The sequence below is a fragment of the Megalobrama amblycephala genome, unplaced genomic scaffold (assembly GCF_018812025.1).
Source record: "Megalobrama amblycephala isolate DHTTF-2021 unplaced genomic scaffold, ASM1881202v1 scaffold458, whole genome shotgun sequence".
Classification (NCBI taxonomy): domain Eukaryota; kingdom Metazoa; phylum Chordata; class Actinopteri; order Cypriniformes; family Xenocyprididae; genus Megalobrama; species Megalobrama amblycephala.
The window spans coordinates 32,326-56,179 of NW_025953389.1; the positions used below are offsets into that span (position 1 = coordinate 32,326).

At 36.3% G+C, this 23,854-nt stretch overlaps 2 protein-coding genes across 2 annotated transcripts in view; both read right to left on the reverse strand.

Moving 5' to 3' along the window:
* Positions 1–2,282: 2,282 nt before the first annotated feature.
* LOC125261672 (B-cell receptor CD22-like) lies at positions 2,283–10,101 on the reverse strand. Its single transcript, XM_048180230.1, has 9 exons — positions 10,098–10,101; positions 9,747–10,004; positions 9,400–9,654; positions 9,053–9,307; positions 5,646–5,909; positions 3,344–3,443; positions 3,146–3,194; positions 2,943–3,023; positions 2,283–2,857 (listed from the first exon to the last, which is right to left on the reverse strand). Exons 1-9 carry the CDS (start codon positions 10,099–10,101, stop codon positions 2,753–2,755), a joined length of 1,371 nt encoding a protein of 456 aa, XP_048036187.1. The 3' UTR covers positions 2,283–2,752.
* Positions 10,102–12,982: 2,881 nt separating this feature from the next.
* Positions 12,983–23,854, reverse strand: part of LOC125261673 (sialoadhesin-like) — a 35,334-nt gene continuing 24,462 nt past the window's right edge. Inside the window, exons 4-6 of the mRNA XM_048180232.1 lie at positions 15,793–16,044; positions 15,143–15,475; positions 12,983–13,197 (exon numbers count right to left, since the gene is read on the reverse strand). Coding sequence (XP_048036189.1) covers positions 12,983–13,197; positions 15,143–15,475; positions 15,793–16,044 — 800 coding nt within the window. The remainder of the gene's footprint in view (positions 13,198–15,142; positions 15,476–15,792; positions 16,045–23,854) is intronic.

Below are 23,854 nucleotides of genomic sequence, written 5' to 3' on the forward strand. Positions count from 1 at the left end.
TTTTGTTCTTGAAATCCTTTATTTGGATGTTTTCTTGCATGTCATTGAGACATAAAACATGGAAAACATCTAGAAAAAAACTTACAAAAGGAAAATGACAACCATACACTGCGGCAACTATAGTTGCCAGTGGGCTAAAATGGGTTAAATGTGTTAAAATGCATTAAACATATTAATTATTGTTTAAGTAATATTTATTACATTTATTTAAAGTTATTACATTTCTTATTAGGTCAGTTACAAAAAGAATTGACAATTAAGTTTATATCATTTTATCAACTCCATGTCATCATATAACTTCAATACATCATATCTTCATTGGAAAGTGTGCGTCTTGTTACTCTTAACTAGGTTAAGACACCTCTACAGCCCTGTTAAATAATTTAAAAGCTAAGACCTAGTCTTGACACTTAGGAACCTTTATGAATCACACTTAGTCTTAAGTCTAAGAATAAGAGTAAAATTACATCATTCTTAGAATTTTGACACACTTAAGACTAAAATTTTACTCTGAGCGGCTTTATACATACGGGCCCAGGAAAAGTTTATTTAAAAGTGGAATAATCCTTTAAAGTACACCTCATATATATTTTTATAAAGTGCAAATAAATACACTTTTAAAAAATAAACAAAACTTACACCAAGTATATTTTTCTAAAATATATTTTTTAGAAAATATACTAAAGTACAATTATTTTAGAGTGTGTTAAAAGTTGTATTGTGAAAATATGATGCTAATATACTTTTTATATATTTAAAGATAGTACATTTTTTGTTAGTATATTTGCTATGTACTATAGAAAAAGGGAATATATTTAAAATACAATAAAGTATACTTTTTTTCACTGGGGCTGCCTGTACTTTGACTCATTGTTAGAAATTAGACCCACCACTACAGTATTGTCTGTAAATTTAACAATATGAGTGCTCAAGTGTGTGACTGTGCAATCGTAGGTCAATAGAGAGAACAGCAGGGGGCTCAAGACACAGCCCTGGGGACGCCGCTATTAAGAATGATGGTGGAGGATGAGAGGTTGTGAACTCTAACACACTGTGGCCTGTTTGTTAGAAAATCCAGTATCCAACTACACAGAGTTGGATTCAAACCAGTTTGTGCAATAATAGTATTAAAAGCCAAGAATAAATGTTTGGCATAGGAATCTCTGTTCTCCATATAATAATAATAATAATAATAATAATAGTAATATCCAATGATGAAACTACTGTTTTTATTATTATAATAATTATTTATATCTCATCATTTTGAATTGAAAATATGCTATAATTTACCGATATTGTAAATAAATGCAAGAAAATGCTTACTCCAGGTCTCCCCTTTATAACACCATTTTCAGGTTTCAGTTTGGATGTTTCAACTGTGCATATGTAACCTGTCTATCCAGGTCCTACTCGCCAAGCTCTGCGCGGGCCTCAAACCTGGGTCTCCAGCATGGGAGTCGGACGCTCTAACAAGGAGGCTATGGATGCGACCCCTAGCGTCAGTCCCTAGAGCATGTCTTGAGATCAGAAGTGTGAGGTTTACTCACACAGTGACTGCTAGCTGGCCTCCGTTACAAATAAAACCTGTACGTTTGTCTGAAGTTGTGAATTTTCTTTTTCATTTTTTTTTCATTCTGTCATTTAAGCCTCAAAAAACAGTGAAGTTTCCCTCATTTGATGTTGAGTGATATGCAGAACTGAAAGTCAAATAAGGATATTGAGGTGAAGCAGTTTGAAATATTGTCTTGAATTGTTCTTTAATGTCATGAGATAAAGCTTAATATTTTGTGAAATAATAGGCTAGAGTCAGTGATAAAATAAGTTGACATATGTACCTCATAGTCTCATTTTATAACAGGGCAATGCTGACTTCTCTTTTTGTAAAAGAAAAACTCACTTCAACATCAACATAACACCTAAACACAAAAGTTAACAAACATTCTTGACTCACTTCAACATCAACGTAACATCTAAACAATAGCCTATTAAAATACATCTAGCCTACTAATGCAAACTTTAAATTTCTTGTAAGGCGATATGCTTACATGTACTGCATTCCAGAAGAGGTTAGACCTGGAAATTGTCCCAAATTAAACATCATACTTCAGACTTCAGTGAGTTCCAGTCAATCACACAATACTTAATAAAACCTATATGTTTATTAATGTGACTAATATCCTCTAGATGTCAGTCTGAACACGCATGAAATATCAGTTATAATGTCTGTTATAATAATAAAATAAACAGCAGCTATGAGAGAAATGTTTATTTGAGATCTCAGTCTTTTAAACACTATAAAAATGATTAAGTTCCTCCAGTAAAGATACAGTAGAATAAAATCCAGTCAACAGAGCGTCAGACATGACAGAGAAACTGAGACTTTAATACAATCAGATTCAGACTGAACTGAGTTTATCATGAAAATACTGCTTAACTGTGAAATTAACACATAACATACTACAAGTTATTATGATGATTACTTTAAATGTTTGAATTGCACAAGTTTTCTCCTAAAATGCATTTGCTTATGAAGCACAAACATAAAATATGACATGCAGGCTAAAATATAGATGTACAAAACTAATAGAAAAAAAAAATATTCTGCAAACTCTTATAAGCTCAATTACAATATACACAGTTTAATAAATCAGAATGTTATTGATGATGAAATGATGTTCATGAGCTGATGATGATGGGCAGTTTCTGAGGAGCTTCAGTTGTTTCATATTAGCAGTAATACAGTGAGGAGAGTTTAATGTGGATCTGCTGAAGTCACTGCTAGAGTCTCATATTCAGAAGATCTGGACTGAAGCTCAAGAGCCGTGTAGGTGTCATCAGGAGCTCTGGACTGAACAGACTGTGAGAGACAGATCAACAAACAGCCTGTTTATGTGTGGATCTGCTGAATCTGACTGTAAAAAGTGTTGGAGACATTTACTGACTGTGATTGTGCTGTAAATGTCAGCAGATGTTCTGGACGCTGGATCCAGAGCTGCGTATGTATCGTCACTCGCGTCAGCCGTCTATAGAGAGAGATTTCTGCACTTATATTGCTTCATGTACACTATTGTATTCATAGTTCAATACAACAATACAATCACACTGTGTTTCAGTTGTAGATGGAGGAGTGTGTTTGTCGACTCGCCTGCTTTTGATTCACGTCTTCAGTTCCACCTTCTCTCCTCTTCTTCCTCCTGAAAACAGACAGAAAATTATTAAAAATGTATTAAAATATATTTTAAAAAAGAAAAGGCTTGAAATAGAGTCCATTTACTTTAGATGTAAGATTGATTTTTGTAGATTTCTTAGTTAATAGATTTAGAGTGCAGATCACTTCACTCACTTTATGAACACAATGATGATGAAGATGATGATGATGAAGATCAATCCTCCACATCCCACCACGATCCCAGAAACTGTGTGCAGAGCAGCTCTCTGAACCCCTGAAACAAGATGATCATTGTTACGTGTTCAGATTGTGGCCCCCTCCCTTTTTGTTATTGGTTGTTTTTCTCCCCCTTGGTATTGGTTTCTTGTGTTTCCGCTCTCTGCTGTCTTTCTGTTGCAGGTATCGTGATTGGTCAAATAACCTGTCTGTCATGATGAATCACCAGCCAATCATTATCGGGTACGGGATAAAGGACGCCGTGGAGAACGGAAGAGGAGGAGCTTGGAGTTTTGTTGCTCAATGCTGTGATTTAGTGGTGGTTCGCTTGCTTGTTTGCTTCCTTGAATATTTGTTACAGAGAATGTCTTATCTGAACTGAAAACTTTATCAGCCCGGAGATCAAGAAAAGGAAAGAATGTCACGTGACTTACATCTTACCAACACGCAGGATTGACTCTGTTTAGACACATTAGGGAAGGAGCGGGAGCAACCTTATGTAAGTTTTGTTTAATAGTTAGTGAAGCCTTAGTTATGGCGTGAACGCCGAAGATTTCTTTATTTTCTGGTTTTGTTTTTAGTTAGTTTAGAGGGCGGGGAATTAGTTATTGAACGTTTTGTTTTGTTCTTTTCGTTTGTTTAGCGCAGAGGTGGACATTCCAGGGGTCAGAAAGTAAAAGTCCTGCCATATTTTTATCTCATCCACTGAAGCATTAATGAGATAATTAAGTGATAAATTGAGTGATGATTGAGCATTATTGAAGACACCTGATGATAACAAGCAGAATCACCAAAGGAGAAAATCACAATTTTTAAGTTACCATCATCGAGGTCAGGGTTTGTTTTAGTTGAGCTCTTGACCCTTGCCTTTTTAGTGTTAGATTTTGTTTGGGCGGTTTTAACTGCATTAAAACCAACCAGACAAGCAAAGTTAAAAGATGATGAGGTGTTGTTGGTTATGTTTTCTCAAAATCATTATTTGATCTGAATCACTGAACTCATTTAGAGCCCAATCTCTGAGTTAGATTTACATCTGTATTTACTTATACAATGCAGAATTTTTTTTTTTTTTAAAAGTTGTCCTTATCACAAAAAAAAAAAAAAAAAAAAATCTTTTAGGCACACACAGACATCAAGTATCAGCCTGTGAATCTCAACAACGGTGACAAGCAACATATTCTGATCAACAGATCAACTCTGAACATTAGAAAACAAGCTACTAAAAAGTCACAGAAAAACAGCAAAATTTTAATAGTGAGAATAAATGAAATTACTAAGACAATTTAGCTCATAATTTATTCATACAGCAATGCATGATGGGAGCCATGGATGAATTTTGATTGGTGGCTCCCAGAATGCACTGCAACATGCTTTATGATGGCCACCACTGTTGAGATTCACAGGATGATTCTTGATGTCTGTGTGTTTAAATGAGCTCTGCTTTTTTTTTTAAATCAGAACTCTAAAAAAAAAAAAAATTGTATTGTAAAAGCTGATCTTGTGCTGTAGAATCACAGTGCTGCTGTAATCAATAATGTAAATCTAACTCAGAGATTGAGCTCTAAATGAGTTCAGTGATTCAGATCAAATAATGTTTATGTAAAAACATAACCAACACCACCTGACCATCTTTTAACTTTGCTTGTCTGTTTGGTTTTAATGCAGTTAAAACTGCCCAAACAAAACCTAATATTAAAAAGTGAAGGGTCAAGAGCTCAACTAAAGCAAACCCTGACCTCGATGATGGTAACTTAAAAATTGTGATTTTCTCCTTTGGTGATTCTGCTTGTTATCATCAGGTGTCTTCAATAATGCTCAATCATCACTTAATTAATCACTTATTTATCTCATTAATGCTTCAGTGGGTGGAATAAAAATATGGCAGGACTTTTACTTTCTGACCCCTGGAATGTCCACCTCTGGTTTAGCGCCGCTCACTTTCTTTTTCTCCGTGGCTTGTTTCAATTTATTATAATTTCTTTGCTTTGTATATAGCTGTAAATAGGGATTTTTGGTTGGTGTTTTCTTTTGTGTAAACTTATATTCCGTTGTAAATAAAGCGAACCACTTTTTGTTACATTGTTTGTCCTTGTGTCACTCACCCACAGTACTTCCCAGAGACCAAGTTTATAGGTTGTTTAAATATTTATTATGTGCGTCTCCCCCATACCTCTACGCCACCAGGGGACGTAACAATCATGAAGATCATTTCATACGTGAGACAGATGAACCTGAAAGAGTGTCTGTTTATAGAAAATACCTTTAACAGTGAGAGAAACAGACGCTGATCTCTGAGATCCATATTTATTCTGAGCCTCACAGTAGAAGCGTCCACTGAAACTGGAGCTAAAGCTGGAGATGCTGAAACTCTGTCCAGATCCAACAGCTGAGGTTTCATCCTCCTTAAACCAGCTGAAGTTCAGAGCAGGAGGGTTTGAATCACTGCTGCAGTTCAGAGTCACTGAATCTCCTGACACTATTTCACCAGACGGACTGATGGACACTGAGACGCTCTTTAGAGGATCTGAAATAGAAAAAAAAAGTCTCATCTACAATAACAAAACTCACTGGAAGTAGATTATGTAGCATCTGCACAGGATCAGATTAGCAAGTCAACTGTACATTTCGATAAAGTTTTAACTTCTTGAACTTTGTTTGTAAATCTCACATTAACTCTGGCCTGGCTGACATTAACAGCCAACTTGACATATTTTATGGCCGTGTCAATGGACCACTGACAACCACGAATCTCTCCTTTGTGACTTTAAACGATCGTGATCAACGTTCCAGACGTCGTCAAACTCCAATACACGTATGCGCACACTCAGAAGAACATACCAGGACTCTCTTTAACCCTTTAACACGTACGATCACACCGGTGTGATTAGAACGTTCAGCGCATCGCGTGATCAACTGCCAAATTCAAATGTGCGTGAGTGCTTTGGCTGGCGCTAAACCAGAGATGGACGCGCGCAGCGCTTTTCATATATTACATATATGCAGTGTTTTCAACCAAATAATGTTTATTGTAGGTTTCAGACATTTAAATACACATGAGTACTAACAAAACAATATATTTAGAGTTTGTAAAATACACAATGATGTCTATAGAAGCGGAAATAACAACCCTTTCCATTATAATTAGACGACACGTTTTATTCATATCAGATACACATTGTGAAAGTAACTTTAAAGCTTACTCTATTCTTCCCCAGTTCACCGACTCACTTACTTTCATGTATTTCGGGAGAAGTGGATGAATTCACGGGTTGTAAATCCAACAGATCCGATTCTCTGTGCGGCGCAAACTAACATGGCGGCGCCCATCGCGCATATGGCTCAACTAGCATGATCGTAATAAAGGTGTTTAAACAGCAAAACACATCCACTTGCACATATTTGTCAATCGGAATATTAGATATTTCATGCTATAGTCAACAAATTTGTGAATATTTTGAATAACAAAGGAAAAATTAAATGAAAGCAGATTATCATTCATACAGTGCTGCAGTGTGTCACATAACAAGCAATGACGCGTCACCATGGAAACCATAAAGTGATACGTTCTAAATAACGGTTGCTTCAAAAAACTCACGCTGGGGGGTCAGCCAGAATATTTAAAACTTATGTGCGAAAGGGTTAAGTCACATTCATCACAGTCAAGGGTCAAGAGCTCAACGCAACCACCAACCTCCATGATGGTGACCTCAAACTAAACATCTAAACTTCTGTTAATTCTCAATAAGAGCTTCTGTAGACGTGTGACAGAAATAAAGTCAGTCTGGTTAGTAATAAGTGAAGCTGGTAATGCTGTTTGTGGAGTTGTTTAATCAGATCTTCAGAGATTTAATGTCTTTTATCTTCAGTTCATCTAAGGCTGTGGCTGAAGAAAGTTGTAGTTTGTGTTCATATTTCTCTTTCTTTCAGTGTTTGTTCACAGCAGGTGTTTGAATGATTGAAAGAATGTTTCAGGAACATCATACTAACCTTTAAATAACATTTTACTAACATTAAGGAAACTGAACATTTTCATGTTCTTGGAATGTTACAAATCAACGTTCCTACAATGTTGAATTTTAGATCAAAATTAAATTGAAAGAATGTTTGAGGAACATTATACCTTATAAAAACGTTCCTGAAACGTCAAGAAAACTGGATGTTTTTACATTCCCAGAACCAACACTGAATATTTAGAGAATGTTCTTATAACAAAATTCTGTTAGCTGGGGAGTTCAAACTTCCCGCGGAGACGGAAGAAGCCAACGAACTGCAGCCACTGAATCTTCACATGTATCTTTTTGAAACTCAGCACGCAAACTCATGCAAGTACCGCTTCTATCTATCTTAGATGCTCTAAGTTAAACGACCTAACCAAGTGAGACTGATGCTTTGCTGGCTCTTAAAGACTGTCTGCAAGTTTTGCTACTCTTTGTCTTCTCTCTTTTCCTGTCTTTACTTTCGCTTCTGTATATTCTTTGTGTATATTTAGCCTATGTTTTCTTAGTTTCATATATTAAATCCATTATATTCATGCTTGATTGTTTCTTTTGCTCATTCAGCAAATCAAGTCACTTCTACGTTTCGATTCTGCAAACTGCTTTACACTTTAATGCTGTAATAGGAAGTTATTTCTCATGGCCAGAGGAATAATTCCCTTTTATAATAGTCGATAAGGAAACTGATAGTTTGCTGGACAAACTAGACCAGTCTTTGTAAATTAACTATTAAACTGGAACTAATCCTGAACCATATATGTAATTAATTATAATCCGTTGTAAATAATTCACAATATATGTGCATAATTACCTTTTTGGTCGATTTATATTATAATTGATCATAAAGTGTTATGATTTAATTATATATATATATATATATATTTCAGCCATAATTTGAGCTAATTTATCCATCTGTTGTAATTTGTTACAATTATTATTAAATTACTGTCAGTTTCTGCAGAAGCGTTCACTCACACATGACATTCAGCATCACAGTATCAGAGTCTTTCTCTCCATGTTTATTTCTGGATCTGCACTTGTATTCTCCACTGTGATCAGAGCTGATGTTTGAGATGCTGAAGATTCTTCCAGATCCTACAGACTTTCCTTCCTTAAACCAGCTGATTTCTGCAGGAGGGTTTGAATCACTGCTGCAGTTCAGAGTCACTGAATCTCCTGACACTATTTCACCAGACGGACTGATGGACACTGACACACTCTTTGGAGGATCTGAAATACAATAAAAAATGTCTCATCAACAATCACAAAACTCACTGGAAGTAGAAGATCTGTTGTCAGTTTCTGCAGAAGCGTTCACTCACACGTGACATTCAGCATCACAGTATCAGAGTTTTTCTCTCCATGTTTATTTCTGGATCTGCACTTGTATTCTCCACTGTGATCAGAGCTGATGTTTGAGATGCTGAAGATTCTTCCAGATCCTACAGACTTTCCTTCCTTAAACCAGCTGAAGTTCAGAGCAGGAGGGTTTGAATCACTGCTGCAGTTTAGAGTCACTGAATCTCCTGACACTATTTCACCAGACGGACTGATGGACACTGACACGCTCTTTGGAGGATCTGAAATACAATACAAAATGTCTCATCAACAATCACAAAACTCACTGGAACTAGAGGATCTGTTGTCAGTTTCTGCAGAAGCGTTCACTCACACATGACATTCAGCATCACAGTATCAGAGTTTTTCTCTCCATGTTTATTTCTGGATCTGCACTTGTATTCTCCACTGTGATCAGAGCTGATGTTTGAGATGCTGAAGATTCTTCCAGATCCTACAGACTTTCCTTCCTTAAACCAGCTGATTTCTGCAGGAGGGTTTGAATCACTGCTGCAGTTCAGAGTCACTGAATCTCCTGACACTATTTCACCAGACGGACTGATGGACACTGACACGCTCTTTGGAGGATCTGAAATACAATAAAAAATGTCTCATCAACAATCACAAAACTCACTGGAACTAGAGGATCTGTTGTCAGTTTCTGCAGAAGCGTTCACTCACACATGACATTCAGCATCACAGTATCAGAGTTTTTCTCTCCATGTTTATTTCTGGATCTGCACTTGTATTCTCCACTGTGATCAGAGCTGATGTTTGAGATGCTGAAGATTCTTCCAGATCCTACAGACTTTCCTTCCTTAAACCAGCTGATTTCTGCAGGAGGGTTTGAATCACTGCTGCAGTTCAGAGTCACTGAATCTCCTGACACTATTTCACCAGACGGACTGATGGACACTGACACGCTCTTTGGAGGATCTGAAATACAATAAAAAATGTCTCATCAACAATCACAAAACTCACTGGAACTAGAGGATCTGTTGTCAGTTTCTGCAGAAGCGTTCACTCACACATGACATTCAGCATCACAGTATCAGAGTTTTTCTCTCCATGTTTATTTCTGGATCTGCACTTGTATTCTCCACTGTGATCAGAGCTGATGTTTGAGATGCTGAAGATTCTTCCAGATCCTACAGACTTTCCTTCCTTAAACCAGCTGAAGTTCAGAGCAGGAGGGTTTGAATCACTGCTGCAGTTCAGAGTCACTGAATCCCCTGACACTATTTCACCAGACGGACTGATGGACACTGAGACGCTCTTTGGAGGATCTGAAAAGACAAAAAGTGTAAAATGACATGCAGTAATACAAACAACTGTGCAAATAATCATCCAGAACTGATCAAAATTAAAGACAGACTTACACATGACATTCACAGCCACAGCAGAAGAGGACTGAGATCCATGTTTATTTCTAGCAGAGCAATAATAGTTTCCACTGGCCTCAGACTTGATATTACTGATGCTGTAGGTGTCGCCAGATCCTAGAAACGTTCCTCCTTTAAACCAGCTGATTTCTGCAGGAGGTTTTGAATCACTGCTGCAGTTCAGAGTCACTGAATCTCCTGACACTATTTCACCAGACGGACTGATGGACACTGAGACGCTCTTTGGAGGATCTACATGAAATACATGTAAAACAGAAAATAAAATAATTATTTTATTTATGCCATTAATTCCATTATCATTATTAAATTACTGAAGTCGATCTGTGTAGAAATTAGGGATGTCCCGATCACGTTTTTTTGCCCTCGAGTCCGAGTCCGAGTCATTTGATTTTGAGTATCTACCGATACCGAGTCCCGATCCGATACTTCTATAATACATGAAAAAGAATAAAGAAGAGCGAAAAAAACAGATCCAGGAACAGTGCTTTTCAGGTTTTTCAGGAATCTAACAATCGTTTTCACGTACAGAAAATGGATAAAGTAATCAAATATAAAATATCACTGCATCTTATCTTTACTGTATAAAATAAATAAAGATTAATCATTATTGAAGTTACAAAAACTATTCAGTCAAGAGCAGTGAGTGATTTCTTTATTTGTTGTTTGATTTAACATTAAAAACAGGCAGCAGGAATAGTTTTTTTTCCCTATAAGACATGCACGATCCAGTACATACTGTTACACATGCGCTGTCTTTCTCGACTAATATACGTTCACTTAAGACATAACCGACTATGTTTGCTAGGATACTCGCTAAGACGGGCATGTTGACATAATTTTTGTATGAATTTGTCCGCTGAAGCGCAAGACTTGAAAGAGAACTCAGTATTTGCGCGCTGACTGAAATAAGCGTGTGCGCGCTTCGGATGAGTGCACACAAATCTTCTCACAGCGCGTGCGAGTTCTCTTTCGCGTCTTGTTCTTGAAGGTTTAAATCAGCAAGGCTTAAATGAGTTACTTTTAACACAGACAGCAACGTGTGCTGTTCAGGTCTCACCTGTATCAACACCCGGGTGATGACGGTGTAAATGACTGGACATTAGAGCATACGGCACTCGCTACCAACCCCCCCCCCCCCCCCCAAAAAAAACCTCACGGGCTATGAAGGACTGAGAATAACCGTGGTATACGCGGAATAATTGACTCCGCTTCGAGTCCTGACCGAATCACCACCTCAGGTGTGCATTATTTTTCTAAGAATTCAACGGCCCGTCGTCAATTATTCCTTACTTGAATCACATCTTAAATAGTGTTTTGACATCGCCAACCCAAGTGCATTTATACCTCAAACTTGCGTCTAGTTAACTTTCTAAAGTAGCAATCGCTTCTCGGGACATTAACACACTGACAAAATTATATTCAGAATTAAAAATATTTTTATACCACTTTTTAATGTGTGATTGTGTAAAGGTTTTCACGAGATACCAACCTTTCGCAAACTTGCTTCCAACACTCGTTCTCATGGAGGCGCGGTGTGCACGGAGGGGAGGGTCTGTGCGCGCGCGAGACGCGTGAGTGAGAGATGCAGGGAAATGAAATGCAGCTGAACGTTTGCTCTATGAAAGACATTGACAAAGACGAAAACTAAGGACATTTAATCTATAATTTTATTTTAGTTAGTTTTGCCAAACACACATTACAGTTTTGGTTAGTTATCGTTTTTTTTTTTGTAATGCCTCGTTTTTATTTTTATTTCAGTTAACGACGATGTTTTTTCCCACCTAGTTTTCGTTTTTCCGTTCGTTTTCGTTAACGATTATAACCTTACTCACCTTTCCGACAACGTTAAGTTGTCTCACCCGACAACCGCGACAATCTCCTTCTAGTGCCGCTCATGCAGGCTCAGCTCAGGTGCCAGTCGCGTGCAGCGCTGCAGCCACAGAGTTTGCCCTTCCCCTACTGACTTTCGCTTTCGGGCGGGTGCCCGAATATGGAAGTGAATGAGGCTTTGCGATTTTTTTTTTATCTAGGCCTACGTGAAATTCTGCATCCATTGTACGATTTTTTTATTTATTTTTTTCCACCTCGGAAGGGCAAGGTGAGTGGAGAAGGGCATATGGGCAGTTGCCCGGGCAACCTGAGCAACCCCCCTGTGCACGTCCCTGACAAAGAGTGACTGTTTTGTCCTCGCTTTCTGATTATCGTTGTTGTAACGTTTTGCGCATCCATCGACTGAAACATAGCCTACATTATTTGAACTCTGTCTGTCTGTTTTCCACGTTGCTATTTTAAACAAACCATATTAACCAATAGATGCGTCGTCATTCGAGATGGACCGCGGTGCAAGTGCGTACCTAACCGTAAGTGGAGAACCGTATGGTTCGATTTTTTACTGAGAACCGTTGCACCCCTAATACATATATATCCGAGTCCTGATCGGGAGGTAACGTCCGATTCCGATCGAGTCTGAAACCACGTGATCGGGCCCGATTTCCGATCATGTGATCGGATCTGGACATCCCTAGTAGAATCTATTTTGATCATCACTATTTTGATTAAAAAGGTGCTAATCTACATCTGAACTGGTGCAAAGTCAATAAAACAATTTTATATTTACAGATTTATCAACCCTAATGAAAAAGATCACTAAACACTGATTCATGCTTTCAATTAATTTTGCGCATTAATAAATTAATAAGAATAAATCATGTCTAAACAAAAATGTAATGCAGTCTGTATGATTGGGCCTGAAATGATCAAACAAATCTGAACTAAATTCTGAATAATCTGTGAAATATTTCATTAATATTAATGAATCAGTTTGTACTCACATTCAACTTTAAGATAAACAGGTGGAGAGATCAGATGATCATTATTTCACACTGATAGTTTCCTTCATCAGAACGACTGACTGACTGCAGATGAAGCTGATTCACTTCCTCAATTCCTTCAGTGAATCTCTGTGTGTTTCTGAACCAGATGAATGTTGTTTGTTCAGTCAGAGAGCAGCTGCTTTTACATGTCAGAGTGACTGAATCTCCCTCTTTCACTCTCTGCTGTGTCTCCACCTGCAGGTCTGACACAACAACAACAACAACAACAACAACAACTGATTGACTGTCATCATCACAACATCAGGGCAGTTTTCCAGAAAGCAGGTTATCCAACATATCCGGGTAAGTTTACTCAGAGTAAATAGATAACCTCAACTTTCAGTTCCAGAAAGGTCACTTTCAGGGTAAGTAACCATAAATAACTTACTCTCTGAACAAAACCTGCTCTGGAGCAGCTTGTGTTTCAGCGTTAGTTTCTTTCAGAGGTGTTCAGCGCATGATGATCATAGATGTGCATTCATAAAAACTTATACAGCCATATTACCTTTGAAAGCACAGACTGTTTTTTAGGTCAATTCATCTATTTTTTAATTTATATATTTAGCATCAAACAAACAATATAATTATTGTTCACAGTAATAAAAAACTGATTAATGAAAGATTAAAATTAAAAGATAGGATTAAAAAATATGTAAAAAACACCCAGTAGGTGGCGATATGCACTAAGAATGTAAATTGCCATTAAACAAAAGAAGAAGAAAGAAGTTCTATGGAACACTCAAAGCCACTGGAAGGCAAGCCTGCAAGCTTTAGCAAAAAAGCGTAACGGCTAAAGCTAACGCTCTGACCCCGGCGGTACACAGGGAATGAGACCAGAGGCTGTTTTTGAATGGATGTCAGTGGATGAGAGGCTTCACTATGCTGAATAAACAGCTTTTGTGGGGAAATAGCTAATCATTTAATTAATCGACAGCCTGTTTGCCAATCTTCATCATGTTTTACACTAAACTATACTTTCGTTGGGAACTATATGTAGATTTTAGCTTGATAAAAATGTATTTTTTTAAGAGAAGGCAGACTAGGGAATGTTGCGACTACATGATAGGCTGAGAGGAGCCACACGTGATTAAGTTAGCCGTTACGCTTTCTCCAATGGTAAGAGATACAGACCCTCTTATCTCCCCATTATATACAATCTCTGGGAAAACTTCTTCTTTTAGAGTCCATTTCCATGGTGACTCCTGGATTCGCTCTAGGTTGAGAATGTCTTCATATGGTCACCGTTATCTCTGAGTTTCATACTCTGCACTGAAAAAATATTTTCATTCATCCAATTAAAAAAAAAATTAGGTTAATGGTTCACATCTATATTTTTTAACTGTTACGGTGTAGGTTGTTGCAGAGACGAAGTTTACACGGACTTCTACAAAATAGGATTATTTATTAAACGAAGGAGAAGGAACACAATCAAAACACACTTTACTAACAATAAAAAGGGAGTGAGTCCATTATAAAGGGTGTGCAGATGATGAAGTCCAGGTGCAGGTGATCAGTGATGATGGGGAGATGAAGAGGAAGTGAGTGCAGGTGTGGAAACAAGGAGGATGATGGGAAATGGAGTCCAGGACAGAAGGGAACTGTGACAATAACTTGAACCAATGAAAATTAATAACTTGCTCTAAACAATATTTTCTATGCCTTTGAAAACTATTTTCTAAAACCTGGCTCAAAGTATATTTTTCTTGTTGAAGAAAGTCAATTAATTTAAATTCTGGTTTTGATCTAAACAAAAAGATATAGATTTATTCAAAACAAAAATTATAATTTAAGAAATAATATGAATTTATTTTTCATTGGCTCAAGTTATAAAATATAGATGTGAACCATTAACCTAAATTTTTATGTGGATGAATGAAAAAATTTTTTCAGTGCGGGTTGGCTGAACTTACTCCAGACCTCGAGTATCAAGGTTTGTTAATCAACGAGAGTTCAGGGTTTATGTGACGATAAGTTAAACTTGCTTTCTGGAAAACCCCCAGCATCATGTGATAATACTGAAATAATAACATTAAAACACTAAACTCAAGCACTTCAGACAGCAGTTATAATAAACAGCTTGATGTTTCTGAGGCACAGATGATAGTTTATTCATAAGATAATAAAAATGTTTCTTGGAGTTCACTTTACCTGTGACATCAAGCCAAGCTCCAGGAATCACTGTCCGTCTATTATTATAATAATCTGTAAATCTGCAGTAGTAGACGTGTTTATCAGCTTCTCTTACATTCGTCAAAGTGATGCTGTGAGTGTCTTTATCTTCACTCAAACACTGAACTCTTCCTCTCTTCTCTGGATCTGAACACAGATCAGGTGATTCTCCAACAGGTTTGGTCCAGAAACCTTTTATGAGTTTATAATAAGGATCTGTTAAAGTACAGGATATTTTCACTGTTGATCCCTTTAATGCACAAACATATGAAGGGCTGTAATTCACTCCCCAATCCTGCAGACCATCAACCGCTGAAACACAGAAATGAGGAAAATAATTAAAGAGACTTTCAGCAACAAACACAGAAATCTTTAATTTTCTTCTACACTTTTTATAACACATTATCAGAGATTTCAGTTGGTGTCTAGAACGGATGTGCCTGAAGCCGAATACTATGTTCAGAAAGGAAATGACGTACTCTACGGAGCGCCTAAAGGGACATGGTGATGGAAAAATATTATGACATGGGAGGAAAAAATATATTTCTATGCTTTTGTGTTCTCTCGCAATTATATAGTGTGAAATATTTAATTATTTAATTAATATTAATGAATCAGTTTGTACTCACATTCAACATAAAGATAAACAGCAGGAGAGATCAGATGTTCATTTCCTCTTACAGCACAACTGTAGTATCCAGTATCAGAATGACTGACTGACTGCAGATGAAGCTGATTCTCTTCCTCAATTCCTTTAGTGAATCTCTGTGTGTTTCTGTACCAGATGAATGTTGTTTGTTCAGTCAGAGAGCAGCTGCTTTTACATGTCAGAGTGACTGAATCTCCCTCTTTCACTCTCTGCTGTGTCTCCACCTGCAGGTCTGACACAACAACAACAACAACAACAACACCAACATCTGATTGACTGTCAGTTTAGAGAGTTCACAAATTAAAATCAGTCATTTTTATCATTATTTATGACTTTTTTTCTAAAGCTGCTTTTTTTTTTTTTTTTTTCAAAACACAAAAGGAGAAAATTGAAAAAAAAAGAAAAAAACATCCTGCTCGTACATCCAGTCGGTTGTTTTTGCAAAATAAACTTCTTCAGGGTGATCAGGATGTGTGACAGTCAGGGATTATTCTGGGATAACAACCAGCTGGATCTACATTATCCCACTTATTATACAGATACTTGCCACATTAGTAAATAATTAGACACAAAATATTGATTTAAGTTGAAATATTTTATTACTTTATTAAACACAAATCTTCTGTGAAGAAAAGGTTCCCAGCATCAGCTTTGAGCCAAGACCAACAAACAAGATCAAACAAGATGAACATTTAAAGATAATGTACAGTCATATCACTTAGGCTATTACACAGCTTTACACCAGATTAATAGCCTAATGATGGAGACATGAAATATTGATTTGAGAAGAAACTTTTTAAATCATAACTGATTATCATCTTAAATTTCATCATTATTTCTGATTATTATCTTATAATCCATTACAGTGAACAATCATTCTAGAAACAACAAAATCGCTTCAACAATAGAGAATGAGAATGTTGCGTCACAGCACTTTGACTCGTGTTGCATTTCGGGAAGGCGTCGCCATATTAGAAGGATACGCTATCCGTTGCCATGGTTACTTTGACAGTGAGACGGTCAGACCGAGAGAAATAGCGTGATATTTGTTTGCAATTTTGCGATACGCCACAGTTTCTTTGAATGAAATGGATAATGACGAAGTGAAAGGAAAGTGGCTCTATCGGCAGAGACTAAATAACACCTTTTCCTCCCATAGAAAACCGATATATTGTACTTATTACTTAATGTACTAAGAAAGACAGTGATAGATCAGACCAAACTCAGTCATCATACTAATAAAGTAAAGTTGAGCCCATAATGTGAACGCAACGTGTTTAAATTCACAAGCGTTTTCGTCACATAGAAAACTGTTGAGAAACGTCGCTTAATTTAGCCTTATAATGATATTATAAAACAAATTCGGCACAACCCAATTTTTCTGTGCTTTATTAGTATAGTGTTTACTAAGTTTATTATTTTATTGGCACTGTCTTTTTCTTTATGGGAGGAAAACACGTGTAATTAAATGTGTTGCGTTCATATTCTGGGCTCATCTGGGTTTCTGTCCGTAGTATCCCAGACAGCAACATAGTGTGGCCCAGATCCGGCCCACATCTGGTACATGTGGTTTACACGCGGACCAGATGTGGGCCGGATCTGGCCCGACACTATGTTGCTGTCAGGGATGCTTTATGGTGTCAGTGCGGCACAGTGCAAGAGTTCAGACCCTTAAGCAATTAAAAGCAAATTTTTAAGTTTAAGTTATTAGCAAGCAGCATTATTTAGAGAAACTGCTTGCCATCACTATGTATGTATCGCAAAATGTATTTATTAAATTAATCTGCTCTCTCTCTGTTGCGCTCATAGACTGTAAAAAAATATGGACGTAGCGTCCGTGACGTCACCCATAGAATCCATGGGTTTCAAAGACGTCACTTCCGCTATGCCCGCCGCCATATTTGTGACCGGTCAGAGCTGTGCGCTCTGTTTAAGTCTATGGTGACAGCAGCTACAACTACCAGAGGAAGGCCAACAAAACGCTCTCGGAAGGTTCACAACAAATTTACAATATGTCTGGGATATGTGGTGCTGTTAGCCGTTTCAACAGTCGTCAGAACTACACATTTATTTCATCCCAAAGGAGTTAGATCGGCGGAATTATTGGCTTCATTCAGAAAGGACCACACCACTGGCAGCCAAACAGCAACGCACAACATTAATAACTGCTGGGACTGTCATTTACATAACATTATAATTGTATACAACATTGTATTAAAATATTGTGAATTCTAGTTGCTGTGTTTCGGCGTGTTATTACAGGATGAACAAATTAACGACACGAGCTGACTACATTACTTAGTTCAAGTAGCCTACATGCGTGCATGATTTTGTGCAAATATAAGTTGTAATATTATTTTTATTTTGTATTAATATCTGGATTGTTTTATATAGGATGTGTTCCGTTGAGTTAATTAACTTTGTTTACGGGTTTTTATTCTCTTCAGCTTCAGCGTGCGCAGCTCAAACAGCAATGATTATGTCATTAAAATGTTTACAGTAATATTAAAACTTTAATATTTTTTTTTTTTAAAAATGATGCATTATTTTTAATAACTAGCTCTTATATTGTTCTCTTATTATATTCAGCAACACGTGGTTTGATTAATAAGGATCACGAACAATAACAGATTTTTTCTCTCAAATCATCTCATTTTGATAGTATTATTTGAGCTGCACGCGCTGAATGAACATCCGTAAAATGAAGCGCTTTAAGTTAATTAACTCAACGGAACACATCCTATATAGGGTAATTCATATATATTTATACAAGATAGACATAAAATTACAACTTATATTTGCACAAAATCATGCACGCATGTAGGCTATATGAACTAAGTAATGTAGTCAGCTCGCGTCGTGAATTTGTTCATCCTGTAATAACACGCCGAAACACAGCAACTAGAATTCACAATATTTTAATACAATATTGTATACAATTATAATGTTATGTAAATGACAGTCCCAGCAGTTATTAATGTTGTGCGTTGCTGTTTGGCTGCCAGTGGTGTGGTCCTTTCTGAATGAAGCCAATAATTCCGCCGATCTAACTCCTTTGGGATCAAATAAATTTGCAGTTCTGACGACTGTTGAAACGGCTAACAGCACCACATATCCCAGACATATTGTAAATTTGTTGTGAACCTTCTGAGAGCTTTTCATTGGCCTTCCTCTGGTAGGCTAGTTGTAGCTGCTGTCACCATAGACTTAAACAGAGCGCGCAGCTGTGACCGGTCACAAATATGGCGGCGATAGAATACAGTGACGTCACATGAAACCCATGGATACTGAACAGCAGTTTTGACGCGTAAATGAGGCCGCGGCCATCTTAGCTGCGCGTCACCGCACGTCACTCCCGGATAACTGAAAATGGGCAAAGAGGCGGGGAGGTGGTTTGAGCTGATATGACTGGTTGCTGAAACCATGCCCGCCTAGCTCAACGTGACCATGTTAGCAGCAAAGGAGCTATCTATCTATCTATCTTAGGTACGATCTAAAATATTAATGATGATAAGTTTTATCATCAGTACGTTCTAAAGGTTTACTGTCAATCTACGGTGTTTTTTAAGATATAGATCCTCCAACACCAGTAGTGTTGGGTGTGCAAATAACAACATATGGAAAATCAAATGGGACTTCATACCTTTATAATGAAATAGAGATCGCGAGATGAATCCAATCTGTGGCACTTGGGTAAAATATGAGTGTCCATTGCAAAACAAAAAACATGTCACATTTCTTCTGAATGATCTGCTCTCTGTCATCGTTCTTCAAGAAAGGATGCAATCTGAGCAGCCTTTATGTTGTAAAACTGTATACGATCGTATTTAATAAACAAATGAGCCTGTGTCCAAAGTATATATTTTTTCAAAATAGTGCAGCAGTTTTAGTTATAATATCCAAGCAGTGCTGTCAGAGTTGTATATCCTTTTTTTTAATTTTTTTTTTTATTGCGAACATTATAAAGATGACATTAATGATATACATTTATGTATATGGTATACAACATGTATCAACATTATATACAATGTCATCTGAACATACAGAACAAAAAAAAATATGACATTTGCAAACAGAAAAAAGAGGAAAGAAAAATTAATAGAGAAAAGAAAAAGAAAAAAAGAGGGTAAGATTAATTTACATTTCAATTAGAGTATTCAAATTAAAATCATTACAAATTGAGGTTGTTCTTTTTGCTTTCTTATTTACAGAGGATGAAATAGTGTTAAGGCACATTTTAAATTCTTTCAAAAAAACAAGAAAAATTGGTTTGTTGTTAGAGAATTTACATTTATGGATATAGAATTTGCAAAGAAAATAAATTAAATTTATAACAAAACAAGCTTTGTTTTTATTAGAATCAGAATCAAAGTGGCCAAAAATAATATTTTTAAAAGTTACAGATATCTCTTGTTGGATATTAACTTTAATAAATGTTTCAATATCTTTCCATAGTTGTTCTGTATATAAACATGACCAAAATAGATGATAGACAGTTTCTGTGTGAACTTGGCAAAATGAGCACCTTGTATCAATATTGTTTTTATATTTAATCATAAAATATTTAGCAGGGTAAAATTTATTTATTATTTTAAAAGACACTTCTTTTACTTTATTGGTAAGAAAATATTTTTGTTGTAAAGACCAAATCTTTTTCCAATTTAAATTTTTAAATAAATTATTCCAGTAAAAGATTGCAGGAGATATCGAGATAATATTTTCAAGAAACAGGGATCTAACTTTCTTGTTTCTATCTTTTTTTCCTGAAAAACATATTTTACCTATAAGAGTATCTATTGGTTCAGGGAAAGTAGTGTTTATAGTAGTAGAGTGAGTATAATTCTTAAAAAGCATACAGATTCCTGTTGGTATCGCTCCCTTAACTATGGCAAATTCTTTGGGAGTAACTGGTATATTGTATACTGAAAGAAATTCAGCATAAGTCATTAGTAACCCTTTGTTGTTAAATAGCTGACAGACTAAAAGTAAACCATTATTAAACCACTGATCAAAAAATAAAGTTCTGTTTTTGTATAAAATATTTTGATTGTTCCAAATAAAAAATTTATGTGGAGTGAAATTATGTTTATATATTAAAGCCCATGCCAAAAGTGCCTGTTGGTGGAAATTTGAAAGTTTGATAGGAATTTTTGATAAGTTATAGTTGCACATCAATAAAAATTGTATACCTCCAATATATGAAAAAGCTTGTTGAGGGAAGATATTCCAGATGGAATCTTGATTTTTCAAATATCGATGAAGCCAATTTATTTTGAAAGTGTAATTTAAAGAATTAAAATCAATAAAATTTAGGCCACCTTTGTTGTAGGAATTTAAGATAACAGACTTCTTCATATAATGGCTTTTGTTTTTCCAGACAAAATCTGTTAGAGCTCTATCAATCAGTTTACAGGCTTATCTACATAGAGAGATTGGGCCGCATAAGAGAGGCGTGAAAGACCTTCGGCCTTAGTGAGCAAAACTCTTCCTTTAATAGATAGATCTCTTTGAAGCCAGCAATTAAGTTTTTTCTTTGTTTTTTTCAATAATCGGATTAAAGTTTGTTGCACATCTATTTTTTTCTTTAGTTATTTCTATACCAAGATATTTAACAGTGCTTTTAACAGCTATACCACAGATTGAAGAGACATTAAAACTTTTAATGGGAAATAATTCACATTTATCAATGTTAAGGTTTAGACCAGAAGCTTTAGAGAATGATTGAAGGATATTTAAAGCTACAGAAATTTGAGAGGAGTCTTCTAAAAACAATGCTGTGTCATCAGCTAATTGACTGATGGTTAATTCTGCATTTCCAACAGTGATGCCTTTTAGATTACTCCTTTTAATATGTAAATTAAGAAATTGTACTGCAATTAAGAACAGATAAGGAGACATTGGGCATCCTTGACGAACACCACGATTTAGAGAAAACCTGGGAGAAGTACCGTTTTTTGCATTTTGCAAATTGGCAATAGCCTTTTGGTCTTCACAGAGAGATCCATCAATTATAAGCTTTCCAATCAGATTTTTTTTCATTTGTTGTTTCTCTAGTCTAAAAAAATAAGAAGAGTTTTGCTCACCTTCCTCAATCCATCTTTTCCGTGATCTAACAAAAGCTCCCTCAGCTTTTTGTTTATAAAACTCATCTAGCATGATTTGATGATGAGCAAGCTCAACTTTTTCAGCATCAGACAGAACCATATTAGATAAAAGATTTGAGATTTTGGATATTATAATACTCTCTTCATTTTTTTTCTTTTTAGTCAAATTGCTGCTAAAAGTACGCAAGAATTTACCAATTTCATATTTCGCCAATTCCCAATTACTGCAAAAATTGTTTTCCTTATTAGCTTTTTCCCAATAATTTGTGATTCTGAAATTAATTTTATCCTTTACTTCATTGTACTTGAGCAATGAGGCATTCAATTTCCAATATGAGGTAGTTCTTTGTAAATTAGCAGTATCTGAAAGAGGAATGCATATAGAGATGCATTTGTGATCAGAGAGCGGCGATGGAATAATATCAGAAGATACATTCTTTAAATCTCTAGAGATAAGCCACATATCGATACGAGGTCTCGTGACTGTTTTTAAAAATAAAGTTCAGTGTCGCCTTCTACCCATGGCCAGCTTCAGCAGTTTTGAAATTCAGGAAATACACTTAAACTGCCCTCATCCTGTTTTACTCTTACTAATCTACCGTCCCCCCTCTTCCAGCAATTTTATAAATGAGTTTGCTGACCTTTTAGGAGATGTCTTGACTAGACACGATCATATTTTAATACTTGGTGATTTTAACATTCATGTATGCTGCTCTACCAATGCCTTAGCTAAGGAATTCTTAAATTTACTTTCTTCCTTGAATATTGTTCAGTGGGTAAATGGTCCTACGCACTGTCATGGTCATACACTTGACTTAATATTGACTTATGGGCTGTCAGTGGCTGATATTGACATTAGTGATACTCCACTCTCTGACCACAGACCAGTGCTTTTTTCAACACTGCTTCCTACGCCACCTAAAACTTTACCACTACAAGCACGTTGGTCTTGCATTTTGACCTCATACTCCAATCATGCCTTCTCTGACTTGTATCTGAGGACCGAAAACTCACTTATCAATGACTTCATCACGCCACATTTAGATGTTGATGAGCAGCTACAATATTTTAATAACAAATGTTCCAACATTTTGGACTCTGTTGCACCTCAAAGGCTTGTTTATCCCCGAAACAAGTCTCAGCCTTGGATCAACAATGATATCAGATCATTACGATAGCAGTGCAGACGATTTGAAGGTAAATGGAAAAAAGACAGGCTTCAAATTTAATTTGATATGCTGAATGTCTCCCTTAAAAATTTCCAAAAAGCTGTCAGGGCTGCAAAGCATAAATTTTTATCTGATATCATTGTTAAAAATTCACATTGTTCTAGAACGCTTTTTACGACTATCGATTCTGTCTTAAATCCTCCTGTTAAGACTCCATCTGTGATCTCTTCTTTTGATTGTGAAAACTTCCTTAACTTCTTCTTAGACAAAACCAACACTACTAGAGCACAAGTTTTTAATTCGATACAGCCTGCAAGCCTACCTGATCCCTCTTTCTCCAGTTCACAGTGGAGTGAATTTGAATTGATCTCCCTTCAGACATGTAGGGAAATCACTTCAAAACTGAAACCTACTTTTCCCCCTCACGACATTCTCCCTTCTCGCTTCTTAAAACAGATCTTTGATATAGTCGGCCCAGACATTTTGCGCATCATTAATAATTGTTTAGTCACTGGTACTGTTCCAGCCTGTTTTAAACTAGCTGCTGTGACTCCTATCCTCAAAAAAACAGTACTTGACTCTGCAATATATGCAAATTACAGACCTATCTCTAATTTGCCGTTTTTATCCAAAATTCTTGAAAAAGCTGTTTTTATACAATTGAGGAACTACCTGCAAATCAACTCTATCTCTGATATTTTTCAATCCGGCTTTAAAACCCTTCATAGCACGGAGTCGGCTCTTTTAAAAGTTCTTAATGATATTTTAA

What these genes read in the sequence shown, in the direction of transcription:
- LOC125261672 (XM_048180230.1), bottom strand. An exon ending in TGTGATGCTGAATGTCATGT is followed by an intron (nt 9,308 to 9,399) that starts GTGAGTGAACGC and finishes ATTGTATTTCAG; the next exon opens with ATCCTCCAAAGAGCGTGTCA. An exon ending in TGTTTCTCTCACTGTTAAAG is followed by an intron (nt 3,444 to 5,645) that starts GTATTTTCTATA and finishes ATCTTGTTTCAG; the next exon opens with GGGTTCAGAGAGCTGCTCTG.